Source organism: Dromaius novaehollandiae, chromosome 6 (assembly GCF_036370855.1).
Source record: "Dromaius novaehollandiae isolate bDroNov1 chromosome 6, bDroNov1.hap1, whole genome shotgun sequence".
In the NCBI taxonomy this organism is placed as follows: Eukaryota; Metazoa; Chordata; class Aves; order Casuariiformes; family Dromaiidae; genus Dromaius; species Dromaius novaehollandiae.
The window spans coordinates 49,594,475-49,617,517 of record NC_088103.1 but is presented as its reverse complement, the minus strand read 5'-3'; the positions used below and the strand labels follow the sequence as shown (position 1 = coordinate 49,617,517).

Genomic DNA, 23,043 nt, shown 5'->3' with positions numbered 1-23,043 from the left:
GTCAAAACAGGAAGATCTGTATCGGATACAAAAATATTTCTATGGTTCCCAAGATTACCCTTTCTAAAGGGACATCATACAGATTCTGTAAGGTCACCACATCAGGGCCAGAAAAACAAGTGTACCCCAGGCATTAAAAGGATATGACAAAGGGCAAGAGAATACCAGGATGGCTAAATCTCAGGGTATAGCAGGCTATTGAAAACAAGGAAGCATCCTTTGAAAAGCTTAAATAGCCAACTGAGGACAACAGAAATGATTACAAAATGGCATGGTAATGTACCAACAATAATGGAAGCCAAAATTCAATCTAAATAATAGCTTGCAAAAAGACTGCTTTCCCTCTGTCTTTCCCTGTGTTCGCTTTGGAAGGGTTCCTAAACAAAAAGTGTTTTGCAGCAGGACCTCAAGGGAACTGTCTCAAACTGAAATGATATGGAACGGGTTTTGAAACAGAAGTAACGTGTCACTGGGTTCAGACAGCGTTTCACCTAAGAGTTCTGAAGTAGCTCACGGATAAACTCACTAAACTGTCTTTTTTAACTCTCTCCTGGAATTGCCTGTAGAACAGAGGACTTGAAGGTGACAATTATGACTACTTCTATTTGAGAAGGGTCCCAGGAAAATTGCCAGAGCAGGATTCCAAAGTCCATACCAAGAATTATACCGGGAACTGTAAGAAAAGAACTACTGGACGCATGATTAAGCACGGTATCTTTTGGCGTTCTTTGAAGAAAGTGACATGCCTGTGTGAAAAGAGATATGGCTAGAAGTTACTGGAATTTCCAAAACCTGTTTTAGAAGGCAGAAGGCAAAGAAAGGATGAGAGCGAGCACTATCCACAGTAGAGGAAGACTGCTAGTAAAATTCCACAGGGACTTGTGCTGTCTGCCAGATTTATAAATGATTGAGAAAGAGGTAACAAGATGAAAGCCTTCACTGTTGATAGAAATTGATTATTAGTGGGACTAACTGAAAAGCATCAATTTCCTCTGCAGCCAAACCACTAGGCTACAAAATAGCAAGTGAAATTCAATGCAGATAAACATGAAGAGATGCAGATGGGCAGAAAGGACCATCAGGCCTTGGTATTATAATAAATAGCTCTATGAAAACATCAGCATCATCAGAAAATACCTTTCAATAGACATTTGTCAAACGGAGCACACTTTCCCAGTTGTTTTACAGGTCTAGTCAAATTAACTCATTCTAAACTCTCAGGAAGTCTCTGCAACTCAGACACGTTACCGCTGTACTCACCTGCAGGTTTTACTTCTGAAAAAAACGTGCCAACCTTTTTCCCCTCCACAATATCTGTGATGACATGGCCCGAGATCTTTGGGTGGGTTCCATTCGCAATAACTACAGAGGTGCCTCCTTGGAGGGCCCACAGAGCTGCTTTCACCTAGGGTGAAGGATAAAGCCAGTTCCAGGAAATTCACTTGATATTTGAATCCCCACACTTAGCAAGAATTCCTGTTGCTCTCTGTTCTTTAGATTGGTCCTTTATGCTTTCAAAGAGCATTCAACACGCTACGGGAGCTTCTATAATACAACATTGAAAGAGATCATGTATTTGAGCTTTACCTTCCCTTCCTTAATTAGCTGCCTCTTTATGAACATACTTCAAATTTCCCTAACGGCCTGCTTTTTTCAAGATGTCTGCAAGTGCACTTTGGTTGCATGTTTTTTTCACTGTTATCTCAAATTGCAAATTCTTCTTCCTAGGGCAAAGAGACCTCATTTTCTTTATCAAAAAATTGTGTTGCCAATTTTCCTGGCATTGGAAGCAATTAAATGAGTGATTATGCGATATTACTTGTACCACAGAGCACTGTTCTTGTTCAGGTCCTAACCATTACCATGTAACATTAAAATATTATTCAATGCCTTTAGCCATTGTAATTACTCCCTTAAAGTTCAATTGGCCTAAGCATTCCTCATGGATCTGTTTAAGATGTAGAAGAACTCTCATTGTTTATAACCCTTTGGTGAAGCTATGAAGTACTCTGAAGAGTCACTCAGGTTTCCATCCAAAGTTTTTACCTGCTTTTTTCACATTCTGTTACTGTTACTCGTTTTTTTTGTCCTTGTTGTTTTTGCTTCTATTTTTGCCTGGGAATAGAACAACAGTCTTCACAATCCTTTTGAGTAGGCTATGTTTGAAGATTTTGCATTTATTCAATTTTGATTTAAGTTCTTTTTATTTGGCATGGTTCCCCACTTCTGTCATTGTTTCGGAGAGGGGTTCTGTAGCATATCATTTAGGAGTCATCTTCATTGGTCAGGATCCCTCTGTACTAAGTGATTTATACACAAAAAGCCCAAAATAAGATCTATGGCAAGAATCAAGTCTAAAACAGGAACAGTCTGACGTACAGACAGATGGGAGTTGAAATCAATAAGACTATCAGAACAACTGCATGCTGAAGGCTGCTGATTCCCTCCCCCCTTTTTTTGGCAGGCAGGCATCATGGTCAGGAAAAGCTCTACTAGATTTGAGGGCAGTTATCTTTGCAGGCATTCCTCTAACAAGAGAGGCATGAGCTCCCTTTCCAAACATCAGTGTTAGCATGCTGAAGTTTGTTTAGTCCTTCTAAAGCAGGTGAAGCTTACAGCAGGACCAGCTTATCAGTAAAATCCCTTGAAATCCCCATGTACTGATTCGTCCTAAGATTAGCCTCTCTCCATACGCTTGAGCAAGTGTTTATGGTATCACAACATGAGTTCTCTAAAATCTCCTTCTGCAACATCTCACTAGTTTATGCAAATATACAAAACCACAAAACCAAATACCAAATGTTACCATTTGCTGGTGAACTGCCCGTGCTCTCCTTCATTTCTCTTCCCGATTAAGGTATTAGCAGCATTATCCCACTATTACGTTTGTGTCATTTACATCATTACAAAAGCTGCTAGTCACAATGCCGCTCCCTCACTTCTGTGTTTTCCTCTGTGGTTCTACAACTACGTATTACAGTCCATATTCACTGGGAAACTACACCTGTCAGACATGCCTATGACACCAGGCCCTTGACTACCACAGGACTTTCAACCGCTCCATTTTTGCTAAAGTTTCACTCTGATAATCAAGACTTGTACTTTTGGCTACTATTTCTTCCTTGTATTGACACCTCAGGTTTCCATTGTAACAAAAATGTGTTTTTGCCTCTATGGAACTCAGACTTACCATATTAAATATCAAATAGCCTTTTTTTTTTTTTTAAACACATAAGTACCCCCTGACTTTGGCAGCTTTCCACTCAACATTTGGAATCATTTAATCTAAACTATAACTAAATTAACTCACCCTGAACTATATCCCAAATAGTACACTCAAGGCCTCCTCCTTTCGTGACCTTCCAGTCCACACACTGATACTGAAAATTGCCTTATCTAGTTGATTCTTCAGCAAGGGAAATAAATCATAAGATACGGGCAAAGAACTTGACTTTGGTCTTTCCCTGCTCAGTCAAAACCTACTTCAGTTTCTACAGACAACCTCCTAAAAGTTTCCTTAGGAAACCTGCACCAGACTGCAATGACAGCATTTATCCCGGCCTCATGAGAAACACATACCAAAGCCTCACAACACCACCATATTTATGCACTCACAGCAATGAATACTGAGGGCATCTGACTGTACATAGCTCTAAAAATCAGCCCTTCTACCTCTATTAATCTTATAACCCAGAACTAAAGTTCTTCAGTCTCCACCAATGTCATTCAGAAGCAAACAGCATGCATACAAACTCAGGAAGGAGGCAGGGGTAACTTAGCGGATTCAAATAACAGGGATTCCCAAACTCTTAGGATTATCATGGGTGGGGGGGGGGGGGAGAAGGGGAGGGAAGCAGTGAGGACTGGCTCCTACTTTAATTGGAATTACCAACTTAATATGGCTCTAAAGATCACATTTTACAATAAACTACTGAAGTGTGATCCATTAGGTGTTCTTTTTAAACCGCATGGACCGAAGAGAAGTCAAAAGAATCCTACTCCACTGCACGACACTCAGAATAGTTGACGTTGGAATGGACCTCTGGAGATCACCTAGTTCCCCCCCACACCCAAGTCCTTTTATGCCAAACTGTTCTCCAGCTAGTCGGCCCCCAGCCTGTATTGCTGTAGGGGCTTCTTCCTCCCCAGGTGCAGGACTTCGCACTTCCCTTTACTGAGCTTCACAACGTTACTGTCTGCCCATTTCCAGCCTGCTACAGTCCTCCTGAATGACAGCATGACAGCCTGGTCTCTCAACCACTCCTCCCATTTATTTAATCTTCTATTTCCCCCTTCCACATCCCCCTTTCCCTCCCAGGACAGAACAAAGGCTCTGAGCTCCCACCTTGGCTTCCATGCCTCCCATTCCTACTCGGGATTTGGTTCCAAATGTCACAGACTGCTGGTCTCCCGGGTAGAATATGTCAATGAGCTTTGCATCATCAGATCCTGGAGGGCTGTCAAAGAGTCCTAAAATAAATAATAAAAATTGCTAGCATTATGTACCCTCAGCTCTGAAGTTCAAGGAGAAACTCCATTCTGTTTCATAGAATGGAAAATTTTCAAGTTCCACAAAGAGAAGGGTTCAGTGAAAGTGTGAAACGCTGGCAGGCAGGCTGAAGAAGTATCAGCTATGCTTTTGGTAAAGTTGTATCTCCATAGGAAACAATACCCACACATTGAACACCATGCAAGTTGGAAGTACTGACATTAGAGTGAGGTTAGAGAGAAAGCTGGAAACAAGTTAACAGCTTTGATATGTCCTAAATCATGACCTACATACACAAGCACACAGCCAAACAGGAAAAAAGGTATTCTTCCTCACCAAAATCTCAGACAATATGCCTGAATGATGGCTTGTAGAATGATAAACTGAGCAATGTAGAAATATGTAAAAAGGTGGGTTATTAGATTCTGCTAAGAAGGGACCCTTAATACTTAAAAAAAAAAAAAAAACTAATAATTTTATGTAACAATGCTCTGAGTTGAATGACCCTTTCATTTACCCAACACATAAACCCTAAACTACCACTACACTTCCCAGAAACTCTGCGTGAACAGACACTGGTGTTATGAATTAGAGCACACAAGCGTAGACTACCCGTGCTCTTCCTTTACAGCTTAGGAAGGGCAGGACACATCTTTCTGTAAACAACACACCACACTAGATGAGTAAGTTTATTTTTTGAACAAGTTGTTTTGACTATTGCTTTTATTAATTTTTATCATTTTGACTAGACACAACCATCAAGTCCAACTGAACCTCCTAGAAGGAACTGTTTATGGAAAGGCAGCCCCTTCCTCCTCAGGACCTATGATATGGGCTGAAGACCAGGATCCACTGAAGCTTAGGTGCAGATCTAACTTTAAAGAAGCATGTCTGGAAAAGGTGAAAAGATTACATGACTTGGATGATGCAGAAGTAAGAGCAAACTGCACCCCCTTTCCAGCACCAATAGATGACAGACTTGCTTCACAGCAGCACAGGTCACAAGACTAACACAGTATCAGTCAAATATCTGGAGACAGAAAAACTAGCAAGCTCCAGACTTCTGAAAAGTAATGTCCAGGGCATTTAAGATGCTTATAACACACAGAAACAGAACCTGCTGCCAGAGGAAAGCTATTTAGTGTTCAGATTATCCTGATTCTAAACTCTGAGCCCTTGTCATGCATACTACTCATGACTATATCATAAAATCCTGAGTAGCTAGCAGAGGAACCACAGCTTGGATTCTGGAACAAGTCTCAAGTTCACTTGCATTCTCACCCACCCAAACTCAGTGATGTGGCAGACAGTCTTTGGCTCACACAATAACATCAGGTATATGCCTTAAGGAGCTATGTGGTACATTACAACCATCACTGTAAAAGATGTGAACTGAAGAGATCAGCAAAACTCAAGTATAGCTTGGTTCTGCTATCTGTGGGACTTCAAGGTGTGTTTTTTTCCAAGGATTCCTATCTATCCGATACCCAAAGCAATACAAGGTGTCTCGGACTGCAGAGGAGTGTTCAGATGTGACTCCAAAGAGTTCTTCTACATGTCATTTCCTTGACAGTAAAAATAGCAGAGTATAGATTGTCTCGATCAAAGAAAGTAAAGAAATGGTTCACAAACCTTCTACATCTGAGAGAACAATCAGGAGATCAGTCTTCATTTCCACAGCCAGTCGTGCTGCCAGACTATCATTATCCTTCACACTAATCACCTGGAATGCATATACAGATCAACAACACAACATAGGGAGGGATTAGGAAATATATGGCCATAACATATACAAAAGCAAGCTCTGTCAGTACTGCCAAGCCCTTGTGAGCTGCTTTGCTCACACTCTGCTGAAAACTCTTAGGAGCCGATCTTTGTACGAAAGCAAATACCCTTTTGGAACGCTGTAAAGAGCATCAAAACAAGAGATAGCAGGAGCAGTGCCCACATTTTCCACCTCGGTGCCCAGTGACAGGACAAGAGACAATGGGCACAAACTGAAACATAAGAAATCCCGTCTGAACATGAGAAAATAACCAACCAACCAACCACCTTTTTTACTGTGAGGGTGGTTGAACGCTGAAGGGGTTGCCAAGAGAAGCTGTGGAATCTCCATCCTTGGAGATATTAAAAACCCAACCGGACAATGTCCTGAGCAACCTGTTCTAGCTGAACCTGCTTTGAGCAGGGGGGTTGGCTAGATGATCCACATTACTAACTTCTTATGTTTGTTTCCCTGCTGCAGGTTTCACAGGATTATGGTATTAGCAAACCATGTATTAATGCTGTACCATCTACAAACAGGATCCATCCCCTTGCAATACTTTACCCACATTTACCCCCTGCAGATCACTATTTGGCTCTGGAGGTGGAACAACAGCATCATTAGTGTTAATTATAGGGACGATATTCATTCTTAAAAGTTCATGCAATGTCCCGTTTAGGTTCCGACGCTTCTGTTCATCATGGAAATCCAAGTTGGTGACTAAAATCTGAAAAGAGGGAAAAAAAATAATATATACTTAGCCTGCCATCTTCCCTGATAAGAAGGGCATAAAAGCCTGTATTAAAGTATTGTAACAGCTCAGTCAAGCTCTCTGGCTCACCACACAAACATAAGCTACAGTTAAAGGATAAAGAATGCAAGTGAGAAATATTCTTTCCACAACATTTTCAGGTGTATATGCCTTAACTTCCGCTGGAACCTATAATGGCCTTTCTCAAGCAGACAGATCACAGCAATCTATGGTAATTGTTAGCTATACTAGAAGCAGTTATATTAGCAGTACTGTATTACAGTAAGAAGTTCCTCTAAGTGACAACTTCGTAGCAGGCTCTTAAACTCATTAAAAGTGTTTACAAAAGTAACAGAACTGCATCAACTCTAAAGCCTTCACAGGATATTTAAGATAAGCATAGTCTGTTGTCTTACAGCAGTTCAAAACAGAGTTGTAGCATTCAGCAGAGACACACCCACGCTAGGTGTACCACCAGGTACTGGTTAGGTTTGAGCAGCAGATGGACAGCAAGTCCTAAAGTATGGATATGTACTTCTGTCAGCTTTACGGAATGTGGGGCAGATCAACCAGTCATGATTTTTAAACGCTCACTTTGAATCACCAACTTTCTCTTTACAGTTTTTATAAGGAGAGCTTAATAGAGGGGGGGAAAAAAACCTGTACATAAACCACATACAAACTCCAAAAATATAAAGTATTTTTGCTCCACCTAGTATGAACTACCAATTATGCCACAATAATAAGCCTCCAAAGTAGGACAGCAATGGAAATCTAAGACTATAGTAAAGACAGGAGCATATGAAGCTTGGAAAAAATTAATAGCAATTACATCACTAACTGAAGTATCAAGCCAGCCTAGGAAAGAAGGAATCCCTTACTTGAGCTGCACAGATGCTGTACTGCGTAAACATGGCCTCATACAGAGCCATGAGTCCACTCTGGCCAGCTGCTGCACAGGCTCGGGCCTCCAAGACTGGAATAGCCTACAAAAGTAAGAGAACAGCTGTCAAGCAGTGACTTGAGCAGGTTCCACCCGACATTCAAGGGAAAAAAAGGGACTGCTGCAGCCACTCACCATATCCTTTAGCTGGCTCTGGCCTGAATGAAGTGCTTGCCTCACACTCTGAGAAAGCAAGATCTCATGACGCAATCGCTGTTTTCCAAAAGCTACAGCTCCACTGGTGACAATCATCATCTCTCGGCCCTGATTCTGCAGCATTGACACCTGTAAGTACAGAGCACGAGAAACAGGAGCTGGAGCAAGATCACTCCTAGTCTGACAACTCTGTTTTACAGATATGTTATGCCTACTGGTTCCTGCTGACACAAGTGTCTGCTTATCTATGGATGCGCACAGCAAGGCAAACACCCTTTAAGATACTCCTGCACAGCTTCCTGAGCAGTTATGAGCTACGTCTACAGCCTGAGATAAACTTTCTTTTCATAGTTTTTATGATGGAGTCATGCTTGAATTTTCACAATATCTATTACACGGTAACATTTCTATACCCCTTGACCCTCCACTGCTATTGCAGAAGATAGAGAAAAGCCATATGGTAGCAGCTTCTTCCAACCTTCTTATTCACCATCCATTCCCAGGGCTGTTATTATCTAGTATATAAAATTACTATAAGTGAAGAAGCTAACTCCAATGGTAAACAAAAAGTTTTGTATTGATCCTTCTAGAGAGCTTTGTGGCCACGGTTCCTTTTAAAACTCAAAAGCTCAATGTCTTATGTGAATTTAATTTTTTATGCATGTGTTTCTTCCCACAGAAGACATATCCAGCTCCCTCCTCCCTTCCCCCCCCCCGCCCCCAGGTCTTCATTTCATTTTGTACAGCAGAACCAGTCTATGAGTTGATCCCATCAGCTGTTCCAACAAGCAATGAGGTTTCAAGCCTCCTCTTAGAGGAATTAGCAAATGGTCAGGTAATCAAGAAGGCTCCACTCCTTCTGCAGACCTCACACTTCAGTGCCACTTTCCCACAAGGTCAAATTAGTATCCGAGTCCTCTTACTGCACAAAGTCTCACTGTGCAGAATTTCTTCCTCAAATACTGATTTACTGAGTTACATGGTCTACACTACTACATCACATGGTGATGGAGAAGGGAAAGCCCAGCATACTGATTTAAAAGGCCAACACTGTTTTATGAGTTTTTCCAACAATCGCCAAGTTCTGAAGTTGAAACAAACATTCCACTTCAGCACAGAATTACCTGCTCCACAATAGATGCCAGCCTCCCGAGAGCCAAGCCACATTCATCTCCTCGAGTCACAACAGCACTGCCCAGCTTCACCACAATCCGCTTCGCGTGTTTCAGCTCACTGCGGTGGGCAAATGATTTGCCATGCGCACGGCTGAGTGGCATGGTGATAAACGGGATGTTGCTCCAGCAACGGATGGATTCATTTCTTAATCTCTGGGTATGGCGAGGGAGATCTGTGATTAAAGGAAAAAAAGGAAAAATGCAACAGAAACTTGCCCAAACAGTTTTAAGTGCTTCCTTCAGACTTCTGAGCCCTTTATAAGCCACATAACATTTCCTCCCTTCCCAGGGCTGAAGCTCACAATACACACTTTACTTCTCAGTGACTGGGAATGAGAATCTAGCTTTCAAGTCACTGGAAAAAAATGAAGACCAATAATTTCTGAGCATCCCTAAGGCATAGAAGGGAACATCCCATGAGTCAGAGAGCTTCGAGTCTGGGCTCTAGAAGACCAAACTGAGGGGCACTGTAAAAGAGCCCATATAGCTCACATCAGAAGTAAGAGCGCTAGCTTTAAAAACACCCTCCTTTGCCTCACTAGGTACAGCTAGAGAGTTCTCCTGCCAGTAGCACCGCAGAAGCACTTGACTGCTGGGGGGGGGGGGGGGGGAGGTGAGGGGATTAGAGCTTTTACAAAGATACACTACAGTCAGATGTTTTCTCACATTGTGCAACTGGGGAAGCAGAAGGGAGAGACGGATGACCAACATACGAACTGCTCGTTGCCTTCCTACAGGATAAATAGGCACTGGAGCACAGACAGTCACAGCGCTACTCAGGCAAGATACAACGCGTGCAAGGCTGGTATCTTACTTAAAACGCTGAGGAGGCAGTGCCCATGCAAAATCTGTGTTTTCAAACGCCTGCAAAGGACAGTAGAGATGAACCAGTCTACTATCAGCACAGCAGATTAGAGGTGATAGTGACTGTGAAGGTGTAACTGCAAGGAACAGTCTAGATCCATTCTAAGTACCAAAGAGGTTGGATCAAACACATAAAAGTCCCCAAATTAAGTTGAAATTATGAAAGCACTTTCAATATACTTAGGATAAAATTTTGCAGAGGCACAGTGAATTGAGTCTGAAGAGGGAATGATGCCAGTAAGACTACTCACAGTTGCAAAACATGTCTAATGATATAAGATGCAATGGAATAAGCTGTATAAATTTTGAAACTACATGGCCTTATCCTCCACCTAGTTCTTTTCATGTTACTATTCAGAATCTACATTAAACCAGGTCAACTTCTAGACAGTCTCAAAAACATCAGTACTGCAAGAAAGGGGAGAACAGTTCTGAAGTTACTAACAAGGTGGCTATGACGCTACAGTCTAGGACCAAAAGTGCATCCTAGTCAAAAGATGGCACAGATACAATCCTGACCAATATCGTCTCTGAAGATGTAGAGACTCCTTTAAAAATCAGTGAATTGAATCCTATGCCCTGGTCAGATTTTATCCAAATTTGTCTGTTCAGCCTCTGTAATTTTGTGTTCTATAATATAACATAGATCCATCCATAAGTTAAATGAGTATTCTGGATATTACTTCTGCTGGAGTAAAAGAGGAAAGAACACACAGCTACAGAAAAGGGAAGCCAGGCATTTATTCCTGTAAAACATGGTTAAATCTATTTCCTTCACTGTACACAGAAGAACCTTAACCGGTTAATCATAAGGGAGGGCCGCCTTAAGACATCACAGTTTTATATGAAGTAGAAGACGTAATACGGAGAGTTGTTTTATTAACCCCTCATTTTCATGAGGTAATACTTGTGAATGTAAAGAAGGCCCATAATAAATAGGCAAGAACAGGTGACGGAGTTAAGCTGAACAGTTCTTTCCAGCATTAAATGTTACTATGCGCTATTTGCCTATCCTACACAGTATGACCAGAATGGAGCAAAACAGTTTAAGTGTTTTCAGTTCTTGCAGCTAGAGCTCTAGGGTTTAGAAAGTTCCAAGAGGCAGCTATTGAAAGACAACCAGTATCTGAAAAAAAAAAAAAAAATGCTTGTTTTTCAGAAAAGCAAGGAGAAAGGTAACAATTCTGGAACGAACAGATAATTCCATTCATCTCCACTAAAGTTATAACTGCTAAACTAGCCTACCACTGTGCAAACCTGTCTTTTTTAGTTATTTTAGACTGCACTGAGAGAGAAAATCAGCTCCAAGGTTATACATACAAAACATTCCTGACGATGCAAGTCCAGGAATTTGTTTTACATGGAATTAGGGAGAAACTAATATTGTCATCCAGTCAACTTTTCAGTCAAGTAAGTTTCTAAGCACTCCAGTTTTTTATAACCAGTACCTTGCCAATAGTTTTAATTCTTTAATAAAGAAGGGAAAATACGATAATACAATACAATAAAAAAATACAAATGCATGAGACTTTTGGCACTGCAGATCCTTTTCTGCAACCTGCATGAGGACTGCTTCTCAGGAATGAAGATGCAGGACTTTAAAATACACTTGAGCTGAAGAGAATCACAACAGAAACAGCAAAGAGCAAAACAAAACTGTTAATTTTCAAACCAGCTTTAGAATGTAACTGATTGAGTAATCACAGTTGCTCCAATAGTGGCTACTGACTACTCTCAGTTGTTCCAGAACTGAGGAACAATTCTCACAATGTCAAGGTTAACTATTGGAGAATTTTGCTGACTTCGGAAAATGTAGTATGTTTAGAGATACTACAAATGTAGAAGTCAACTGAGCTATAGCTCAGAAAAAGAAGTTCAGGATTTAAGATTTCATTATTTAATAATTCATATAAATACCAACAAAATAGAACTATTGGGTTAACACATAGACAACTGGGAAATGAAATGAAGCTTGCATGCAGTGGTAAACAGTTCACATTTTTATCCAGCTGAAGAATCTATTTATCCCTGCATTCTCTATTTCAGTCTGCTAATCATATAGAGAGTAAAGGCCTCTCTCAGGTTAGGATTTCACAGTAGGATGGGGAACAATAAAAATGTCATATTCCTAACCACTGTCCACAGGACACCCGTGTATTTATGCTCAGGTTGCCTGCAAGTATCTTTGCACTTTTGTCTAACCCAAACAAATTTGAGTTTCCCACTTTCCAACACCTGTTTTACTCAAGATATCTGTAGGCTGGAAATGGGAACAGGGGGAAGGGGACATCATCAGATCTTGTTTTCCAGGAATGCACCAGGTTGAAACAGCAAGAATTCTTTTACACCAGAATTCTTTGATAAAAACACATATCAGAATGAGAAATACACCCTCTCAGACGTTTGCCTGAGTATTACTGAGTTAAGGGAGAAAGTAACAGTAAGAAAGTAGAGCTTCACCTGCAGCTCACCTCAAAGCCTGTAAGTTTTGAATGAGGTTAATGAGGGAATATTCTTTTCATTATAGGAAAGAATATAAGGCAGGCCCAGGCACATACTGACCAACATTATTAGAAACGCGTGCTTTCTCTCATACATACACAAACGGGAAATGGCTGCGATGGCATGTGGCGATAACACAAAGCACCATCCAGGGGAACGGATAAGAGGGCTCAGAGCAGCTCGACACAACATTTTGAGATGCCTTCTGCAAATCAAGGATATCTGCAAGTTAAAAGGGGGGAGGGAGGGAGGGGGAAAACTGGTTAAATATCAGTGAACTTCCATCTGTAGTCTCTCTCCTTCCCCCACACCCCCCTCCCTACATCCAGAAGGACTCTTTAGAGTCTTAATGCAGTTTCCTTGCGGGAGGGACAGCCCACTCTCCCAGTTTGGCAGAATTCTCAGGCTGTAACTCAGAGGAGCTGGAATGCCCCTGTTCCCTACCTGCTTGCAGAAGATTAATACTAAAGATTAAGAACAAAACATGCTTCCCCAAAAAAAGGAAAAGAAGGACTATTAGTGAGAGCAGCTACAATGAAGAGAACTCAAAAATTCCTCTACAAAGAAGCCTAGAGGAACAAAATACATATATGAAGAGAAGTTGTAACATCCAGACTTCTCCAGACACTCTACAACAGATCTACTACCCTTCTCATAAATCTCAGCCCTACTGAATACACAAGATATGCTGGCTCACTTAAAGCATTCAACCCCCTCTTCTCCCAAACACCCACAGGTATTGCTCTCTCAACATCAGTTTAGCAGAGACTATTTAAGTCCTCAGAAACCACACCTGGTTCAGGAAGTCCCTAAACCAAAAGTGGCTGGAGGCTGGGACATCGCTGGGAAGCATTTTAAGCACTTACTCTGCCTTATACTCTTTCACAGGCATGCACTTTGAACAACTGTAAGGAGTTGACTACATTACAACGATTCTTTGGCATGACCCAGTAAACCTGTTCTTATGCTAAATCCAGCTTCAAAGACAAAGCTCATCACCACTGTAGCTGTTTCACAAGCATTAATAAATTAATTTTCCCTGAACACTACAAAATGGCAAGATATTAGCCCTGGTTACAAGTGAGGACATAGAAGCACAGGACATCACCTCCCAATTTATCTGGCATTACTGCTTCCCTCGCCTGAGCTTGTAAGCACTCCAGATTCTTGTAACTCAAAATCCGCTTGATCAAGTGCCCAGCAGATGAGGGATACACAATTAGCAATTTCCTGTAACAGGTCTAGTTGAGGTGATGCATGCAGTATCACAAAGGAAACAGCAGAGATGAGCAAAAATCCAGCTTTCCTGGGCAATGCTTAAGCTATGAAGCCTCTCTCGCCATGAAACCTCATTTTCCCCTTTTACAAAATCTTGCTTTCAATCCATCCCTCTGCACCATTGGATTAGAGAGGTCACATAGGCAACATTGCACAAGCTGTGGTAGGGAGAAGATATTGAAGAGAAGACAAACAGAGCTCACAGTAACCATATTGAAAGACTGCTATTATGTTCTGGCATACATGTGCACGACCACTTGAAGCTGCTTCAGTACCCTGCATCGCTGCTTTAGTACCCTGCATCGCTGCTTTGTTACTGCACCTCATTACAACCCTTAACAAAATATACACCTCTGCATACGACGAGGTAGCGATCAACAGACAATGGCTCTCCTGTTTAGGCTGGTAAAGTTACACAGCATGGCCTTTGAACAACATGAACCTACAGTGCCCCTCCAGTTGTATGTTCCACCTGAAATGGCATCCTTGACCACTGCCAGGATAAGGCAGACAAAGGACTTGGAGCAGATGACAGAGCTTAGCAAGCAGTCAAAGTTTCCTTCTTAGGGCAGGACAAGCTCAAAAGAGCTGGTGAATGGTACCAACAAGATATTCCCTGCTTGTGGAGATTACAGCAAACCTTCCTGGGGCCCTCTCTGCCACATATCATGTGTTTCATGCAGCTGCCTCTGGGGCACAACAATTCCCCGCTGCCCTCATATGTCTGGCTGTCTGACTCTCCCACCTTGAAGTCCACCTTGGCATCCACCGGCAGCCACCATCTTCCCAGGAGGCTCTCAGCTCTGCCTTAAGGTCTCTGAGAGGTGCTCACCAGTCCAGGCACTCCCGACAACTCGGGCTGGTGAAGGGCCAGAACCCCTCCCAGCACAGCTATCTAGAGTGTAACTGCATACTCCTCCTCAGCTCCTTCACAGTCTCCCTTAGGGAATAAACAAGGCACCTGAAAGATTCATCCCCAACCATGTTCTGTTACGACCTCTCCTGTCAGGCCTTTGACTCCCATTACAGTCACAGTCCCTTGCTTGGTGCTGCATTGTCACTACCATACAAACCATACTGGCTAGATCAAGCCGTGCTGTCTCCTTGGTTGCTCCGACCCATTTGCCAGAGAAGCACTTCACATGCTCTCTACAGGGCTACTTGCAACTAAGAGCAACATCATCATCCTGGAAGGCTGCCTCCTGCTTTCCTTTACCAGAGACAACTTTGCGAGGAGTGAACGGAAAAGGAGGTAGGTGTGAGAAGTGGTAGATAGTGTGGATCCTTTGTAGGAAACAGATTGGAAAGAAAAAACATGCTCTTGAAATGAGCTTGTTGAGGAAAGGCAAGCAGACTAAGACTACAGTAGGACCGGATCAGAAATTCTAAAGTAGCAGACATCAAGAAAAGAAGAGGAGATATGTGAAAGGGGAATGATGCTGTCAGAAAGCACAGACAGACACTAAACACAGGGCCCTCTATGAGCGATGAGCTTTCTTTAGGGCTGCTGCAAGGCTGCGGAGCTCCTTCCTCTCCCTTCACTCAAAGATTTCAAATTAGTTTTCAGCCCTCGCCTTCATTCCATTCACACTCCATTCCCATACCTGGAATGGCTCTACTCTTCAGTAACAAACCAAAACCCCACTTAATCGGGGGAAAAAAAGTAGCAACAACAACAAACTTCTTGGGGGGGGGGGGGAGGCTGAAAAGAAATGCAAAGTGAATTATTTGGGTACTTCTGGAAGACTTTAGCATCAGGTTTCAGAAGTCTCTTCTTCATTACTAGGCAAATCTACTCTCTCCAAACTAATCTCCAGAAAAAATGCAGTTCTCCAATCACTTAAAGTGATGAGAGTTACCCTTATATTGTTTCTTATAGAAAGCACTACCTACTGGTTCATTTTCAAGGTTTTACTATCTTCATAACAGCTGTTAAGCGGCACAGTACATTTAGATGCTGTTCCATATCCGTGCTATGAGACTGAGTTAACTTCCTAGGGCAATCTGAAGTGGAACAGAGGTCTCAAATGCTAGAACTAGCACCTTTACTCCCCCCCCCCCCCCAAAAAAAAAATAAAACCCCAAAACAACAACAACACCCACTCATCTATATCACAAGTTTTCAGTCTGTTGGCTATAGTCCCATGGGATGGCCACACCTATAAGGTTTTTTTTTTTTTAATCAGCGGAAGGCTAAACTTATTCCCCAGTTCTATATATAAAGGCCCACAATATATATAAAGGCCCATAACTCAGGTATGAAGGGTTTAAAAACGTTCCACAAGTGGATGCTCACTTTCCCGTAAAAGAGCTATAGTGTTCCACACTCAAGCAATAAAGCAGAGGTAAGTCTGGTTTCAAGGAAATACACACAATTTTGAAGAACTAAGTCTTTGCCCTAACACACAAAAATGTCCTCTGGAACATTTAGGGATTTTGTTATTTAAATGGCTTTGTTATCTTACCAACTAAATCTTTCATAAGAAAAAAAACCCTGCAGTAGTAAGTGCAATTCAGAAATGAGAAACTTTCCCAGAGGAAGCTGTACATTAGAACTGATTAACAAAGAAAAACTTCAAATACACTGTCTTTAGAACAGTTCATAAATAACTTTGCCCAAGTTTTATAGAAGTTTACACACAGAGAGAACAAGCAACGCAAAACAACACATCATGCAATTACTTTTCTACCAAGAATCCATTCCAGTAAGACAGCGGATCACAGCAGTCTGCAACCTAAGACGTTACCTTGTGCAGCTGTAGGAACTTCTGCCATTGATTTGTTAGAAGAACTGTTCTAAGTATCCCTTAATACTTCCAATCTTAATATCTCAAACCAAAAATAACATCTGTAGAAGTTCAATACTGTTCCATTTCGTTACGCCTAGTACAAATATTGGTTAAGCGACACACGCAGGGTTGTATAGCAACAGCACTGGGGACAGGAGGAGGACCTGCAGCTGCCTGTCCTCCCCCTGCACGGGGCAGGCGCTAAGGAAGCAGTTCACAGTGCGGGCAGGCAGCAGAACCCACTGGAGCACAGACAGGAAGTTTAGCTGCACAAGATAAAACACACACACACAAGTTATTCGTTGCAGTTATCACCTACAGGTGTCACTCCTGCCCCGAGCACTTCGATGCACCAGTTTCCATACCTGACCCCTCCCGCTGAAACGGTAAAAAAGATTTCCAACAGAAGCAGCAACTGCAGGGAAACCAGGAGGCAGACGAGCCGGAGCTCCTGCGAGCGCAGCCGAAGGCAGAGGCAGCTGATCCGCCGCAGCCAATCCCGGACGCTCCGGCTGCACAAGCCACATCAGCTCCTCCAGAACAGGCTGAAAACCAACCGCTGGCTGATGTAACCGCCGCCGCGCCAGCTCCATCCCTCCCACCGGCACGCACCTCTTCCCATCCTGCTGTCCCAGCAGATGATGTAACTCTGCTCCACGTTGCAGCACAAAATCCAGGGCTTTACAGTTACAGCACTAACAGCTGTTTTCTGTCTAGTCCCAGACGAGTCCAGACAGCCCTACCCACAGCACAGACAGCCTACCCATCTCCCACACCAGCTCTCCTCGACCTTGATTCTTCCCATTTTCAGATGTCTGCGAAATCCGACGTGGGTAGGAGATGAAAGGGACTTACACGGCCAAACTTCTGAGACTGGCTTTACCTCTGTTGTCTCCTCCACTCCACCCTAGACCCCACAAGGGCAGAAGGAGTACTGGCTTTGCTCTTATCTCCCATTTACATTCATTTCTAAATTAAGAGAGAAAGCAACCTTATTGTTCTGATTAGTAGAAGCCACAAATGCTGCAATTTCTCATCTTTGAAAGATACCACAACATTGACAGCAGTTCCTCAGTTCAGCTGAAGAATTATACTGTCTCCTGTCTATACCATGCTGTTATATTCCTATGTGCTTACTGTAGTTCAGACTCCAACTTCACTAATTCTCCTGTTGTTAGAAGTCAATATTTGGTCCTTTTTTTAATCTTTAAAGTTTTACCTTCTGGGATCAGAAAACAGTCTCAGAAAATCTCAGGACTGTGGAAAAAATCATGGAGAGTGAACGGTATTTGAGCGACAGGGGTAGGGATGGAAAACTTCATTTAAAAAAAACCTCAAAATCAAGAATTTATAGAGGACCTAACTCACAGTTATTGGACATTAGGAGTAGCTACACTGGATTTCACTAACTCCTCATGAGGGAAAACAAACCAACCCCCCAAAAGCCCCCAATAAATACAGGGATACCTCTTTGTTAAAGGACTCCCTGCAGATCGCCACATGATCAGGTGCAGTATTTATTTTTATTATTGTAGCACACGAGCCCTGCTGCTCCCCTTTGCCCCCCAATCCAATTATCAGCAAAGATAATGAATCCTGCCGTGTATAAATGCAGAAAAACAGACAGTTCCAACTCCAGAACTCCAGGTCATCCACACGCAAGAAGAGAGCCAAAACAATGATTAGAGAGGCGAATCAGCACAACAGCTGATCTTCTACATTACGCTAAGCCTTTGTTTTGACTTTTAAACAGGTAGCAAAAAAGGGAAATGCCCATATTTTAGACTCACGTGGCTAGTTTTTAACATATGCAAGTCCTTTGAACTGTGTTTCCAAACAAAAACTAACAGGTTCCCCGTAACCCATGCTGTTACTTAGAGGCCGCTTTCTCCAGATGCTGAAGTAGAAGGATCAGTAAGAGAAACTAAAGAGAAGCTAAAAATCAAATGCTTTCATTTTCCCCATGAAACCAGCAGCTCTTATGGAAGCTTGTTGGCTGCAAGGAATTCCCACCTGGTTAGCAGTTCATTACCTCAGCGTACAGCAAGTCAGCAATGGAAAAGCGTGGTTTCAGACAGTTCAAGGCAGTGAATACCCTGAGAAATCTTAAACAAAATTCCATTTTCTAGAAAAAGCACAGGAATCACCACGCTGTATTAACAATCTGAATTGGCAGGCAGACTTGCCACAGTTCACCTTCAGCCCTAGACACAATTCAGTCCTGGACACTGTGCAAAGACTCAGCTTTTTATTGCCCAATTAAAAAAAAGTCACACACAGAAAGAGGATGCTTTAATCAAAATTACTAAGTGGGGAATTAAGGACACTGGTTAATTTAAGCAAGTGCTAGTCCTAAAATGCAATATCATTTCTTAATAATATCTTTCAAGAATTTCCTTCCTCTTACCATCATCACTCTACTCTTGCCTGAATCAAATCTGGCTAATCTCTTCTATCGCCTGTTTCTACTGCCCAGCAGCAAAACATCAGCCTCTATCAGCTCTTAAGCATAAAAATGCTAGAGCTAGCATCCCAGTTTAAATCATCAATTTGCATATAGCCATCAAGTGAAGGCTGTACGGGTACCAAAGGTCATAGAGGAAAATCAGTGGAGAGTGAGTTAAAGTTTTATAAAAACTACAGCTGGTGCAGTAATAAAAATCAAGTACCTGGATACACGTTTGTATTCAGGAGACTCTTTGGTCAGAGAAATGTAAAGACAGAGAGAGAAGATGTCTGAAAAATATAAACTTAAGTCACCATTCTAGTTCATATTTCAGAAGACAGACAGATATCTACACTTAGCACTCTAGGTGTCCGCTCTCTTCCAGAACCTCTTCCAGAAGCACTGATTGCACTTTCCGCCCCCTCATGAACCTTTTGATTCATACCCTCCACACACATGATCCCACTGTGTAACCTCTTCAGCAAATGCCTTCCGGACATTATTAAGCCAGTCAGCCACAATCTTCTGTGGAGGAAGGCTGGGAGAAATTCATTTGACTGTAGAATCTATTTCTAGGCCCTCGACCTGGCATTTCTCCAGGCACAGCATGACTCAAAACAGCATTTATCAACACCTCAGCCTCAGGGAGCAGTGAGTGCTTAGCCCAGCACTCCCTCCATTACCTGATTTTTGAGCCATTTGCCTTTACCTACCTCCTTTTTTAAATTCTCTGTCCCTCACAGTGATGTGTCCTCCTCTTCTCTTGTGGTTGGAGAGAATCAAAAAGGCATTTAGTTTTTATGAAAGATAAGCTGGCAGCCCATCCTAACGGGAGGGGAGGAGGAAGAAAATCAGTAAGGACAGCAGTCGCTGGCAGATGCCCAGATAAAGTACATAGGCAGGACAAAGAAACAGTTACAATTCCCTCAAGTGTCTTCTGGTTCTCCAGCCTGGTGTGGGCTGGGGCTATTCACCTTCTCCACATCACTCATGATTTTACAGACTTGTAATGCGCCCTCTCTCATTCCTCCCTCCCACATCTCTTTTCCAAGATAAAGCTGGCTGTGATATTCCAATTGCCCACAGACAGTTTTGGCACCAGAAAAGCCAGTTTCACCACCCTCCTGATCAAAGCTGCAGTTCCCACCCCCCTCCTAATGTTAATGCTCAGCTGTATCACTATAATATTCTGGTAAAAAAAAGAGGCGACTCACCTGACTCTGTAATCTCATGAGAACTAGTGCCAACAAGAGAGAAGCACAGCAACTCCTAAGACTACACTGCCACTAATAAATCAGCTTAGGATGCTCATGCCCTCGCTATCTCCGTATATGAATGCTATTTCATATCTATCATCGTTTCTATTGCTCTTCTTACGCTTCCCTCATATAAGAGGCAGACAGCAAATTAGTCATGGGAAAGAAACCAGAACTACACATACAGTACTAAAATATTGATGAAACTTGAATTTATGCAGTGGTATGATATGCTTGTTTTTTTTTTTTTATTTTGCACTTCTTTTCCTTACCTGGTAATTCCTAATATTCTATTTGCTTTTCAATTTCCACTAAACCTTGAGCTGACTTTTTGGAGTACACATCATCCACAGCGACTCAGATATTTTCTTCCCTGGATGCTGCAGAAAAACAGGAAAATACCATTGCTTTCATGGTCCTACTACTGCAATGAACCATAAGAGCAGCTGAAAAATGAATAAAGTTAAGCCTGCAAGATGCTCACTCTGCTATTGAGTGCATTTCTTACAAGAATCTGGGCAAAGAATAACTTATAGGAAAAAGGTAGCTATACCCATGACGGGACACAGGTTAAAAAAAAAAAAAGTTGCTGTACAGAGGCCCTTGTCAAAGGCTTTTAGAAATCTGTGTAAGTTATGCCCAACAAGACACCTTTATCTACAGTTTTATTACTTCTTTCAGAGAACCATCAGGTTTTTTCTTACAAAAAATCTAACCTGGTCCTGTTATAGCTCCTGTGAAGGAACACTGTGTAACCAACAGAGGCTTATCACCAAGTGTTAAACCAAAACCTAGATAAGAATTGTTATGTGTCACACAAGTGTCGGGAGGGTTTAAACATTTTTTTCAGGCATGGAGAGTCCCTGTAAGCAGATGCAAGAGATGAGGAAGGGGAAAAAAAAAAAAAAAAAAAAAAGTCCCAGGAGGGCTGATATGCTCTGCTTTCCCAAAGCCCCAGAAGATTGAAGCCAGTGCAGCTCTCACTGATCAGCCTGATGCTTGCAGAGGTCCAAGCAGCAGTTTCGCTCTGCCAATGACCGCTCGCAGGAACAACGCTGTGCAGCCGTCAGGAAAGCTGGAGCTCAGGGGAGCAGGGAGCACCCAGAGGCGGGCAGCGTTTCGGACACGGTACATGGAGCACCGCTGCAGCGGTAGGAGTCAACTCGATTATTTTGGGGGTTCATCACTCCTCCGCCAGGCTGGGAGCTGCCCCTGATCCTCGAGCCGCAGGAGGGGGGAGCAGACCCCGAGGAAAGCACGGCCAGGCCTCACCCCGCGGCCCTGGCCAGGCGGCACCTCCGGCAGGGGACCCCGCGCCCAGCTGCCGGCGGCCGCGCCGGGCCGCCACCTCCCTCTGGCGCGACCGGCAGCAGCGCCGGCCCCTCAGCCGCGCCACGCCGCAGCCCCGGCCGCTCCCTGCGCCGCGGCCGCCCAGGCAGACGCTCCCCCGGGACCGGTGGGCAGCCCGGCCGTGGCGGCGAGGCTCAGGGCGAGGCGCAGGCCCCGGGCCCCCGGCAGCCCCACAGGGGCCCCGCCGGGACCGGCAGCGCGCGCGGCGCAGCCGCAGCACTCACCGAGCCGCCGCACCGCCGCCGCCTCCGCCGGCAGTCGCCAGCTGCGCCGCTTCCGGCGCCGCCGGCCCCGCTCCTCATTGGCCCGTCGCCCGGCGGCGAGGTGCGCGCGGCCAGGGCTCCCGCACCCCCATTGGCCCGGCGGCGAGGTGCGCGCGGCCAGGGCTCCCGCACCCCCATTGGCCCGGCGGCGAGGTGCGCGCGGCCAGGGCCCCCGCACCCCCATTGGCCCGGCGGCGAGGTGCGCGCGGCCAGGGCTCCCGCACCCCCATTGGCCCGGCGGCGAGGTGCGCGCGCGAGCAGGGCCCCCGCACCGCCGTTGGTCCGGCGCGCCCCGCGGCCCCGCCTGCGGGGTTCCGGCAGGAGGGCGGTGCGGGCTGGCGGGGGCAGCGGTGCCCCGGCGGCGGCGTTTATGCTCCGTTGGGGTGTGGGTTACTGTGACTGTCCAGCGTTGGTGTCAGCAGCGCGCCGACAACACCGATGGATAAAAGAGGAGAGGGGAAACAAGTTTTCTAGTGAAATTCTCACGTTTTCTAGTGAAATTCTCAGGCGTGAGGTCCCTCTGGCAAGAGGCGTTAGTGGCGAGACGCGCGCTGTGCCGCCTGAGCCTCGGCCGCGTGGTCTGGTTTGGAAGGTTGCGGCAGTGTTTTGTAGGGTTGCGTTTGTTAAGAAGTCGTTCTTATAGCACTTGTTGCTTAAAGTATGCAAAAATATAGTGGCTTACTGAAAAAGCTGGGCAAGAAGAGGCAGACAAGTGTGGGGAGCACAGTAAGGATGCAAGAGACCACTCCTTTCTCTATAAACCTATGGAGTTAAGCAGTGATTAAAGTGGCACAAACAAATAAAGCGGTGGCTCATTTACTTTGTCACTGAAGAAAACAGAAGCACACTCCAGCAGCTTTTAGAAATCTTTAAGATGTCTCCTTTAGCTTTCCCTTGGCATTTAATGTGTTTTCTTACGTAGCAGAAGGGGAGAGCGATCTCAGGATATTATTTTGCATTCTCAGTATGTCTGTTCACCAGAAACAAAAATATAGATCTGTGATGAAAGCAAGAGA

General features: G+C 43.9%; 1 protein-coding gene across 9 annotated transcripts in view; it reads right to left on the bottom strand.

The window, feature by feature from the left end:
- Positions 1–22,158, bottom strand: part of ALDH18A1 (aldehyde dehydrogenase 18 family member A1) — a 32,436-nt gene extending 10,278 nt beyond the window's left edge. The window contains exons 1-11 of one of the 9 annotated variants that reach the window (XM_064514437.1): positions 21,989–22,158; positions 20,687–20,794; positions 19,872–19,983; positions 12,744–12,867; positions 9,229–9,452; positions 8,084–8,233; positions 7,887–7,991; positions 6,823–6,981; positions 6,122–6,212; positions 4,346–4,470; positions 1,261–1,405 (exon numbers count right to left, since the gene is read on the bottom strand). In XM_064514437.1, coding sequence (XP_064370507.1) covers positions 1,261–1,405; positions 4,346–4,470; positions 6,122–6,212; positions 6,823–6,981; positions 7,887–7,991; positions 8,084–8,233; positions 9,229–9,452; positions 12,744–12,837 — 1,093 coding nt within the window. In that variant the 5' untranslated portion in view covers positions 12,838–12,867; positions 19,872–19,983; positions 20,687–20,794; positions 21,989–22,158. Of the gene's footprint in view, positions 1–1,260; positions 1,406–4,345; positions 4,471–6,121; positions 6,213–6,822; positions 6,982–7,886; positions 7,992–8,083; positions 8,234–9,228; positions 9,453–12,743; positions 12,868–16,670; positions 16,979–17,031; positions 17,056–17,077; positions 17,321–19,871; positions 19,984–20,686; positions 20,795–21,398; positions 21,554–21,988 lie in introns of those variants that run through there. The other 8 variants (XM_026115859.2, XM_064514441.1, XM_064514438.1 and 5 more) reach the window with 8 other exon arrangements.
- Positions 22,159–23,043: the final 885 nt, after the last annotated feature.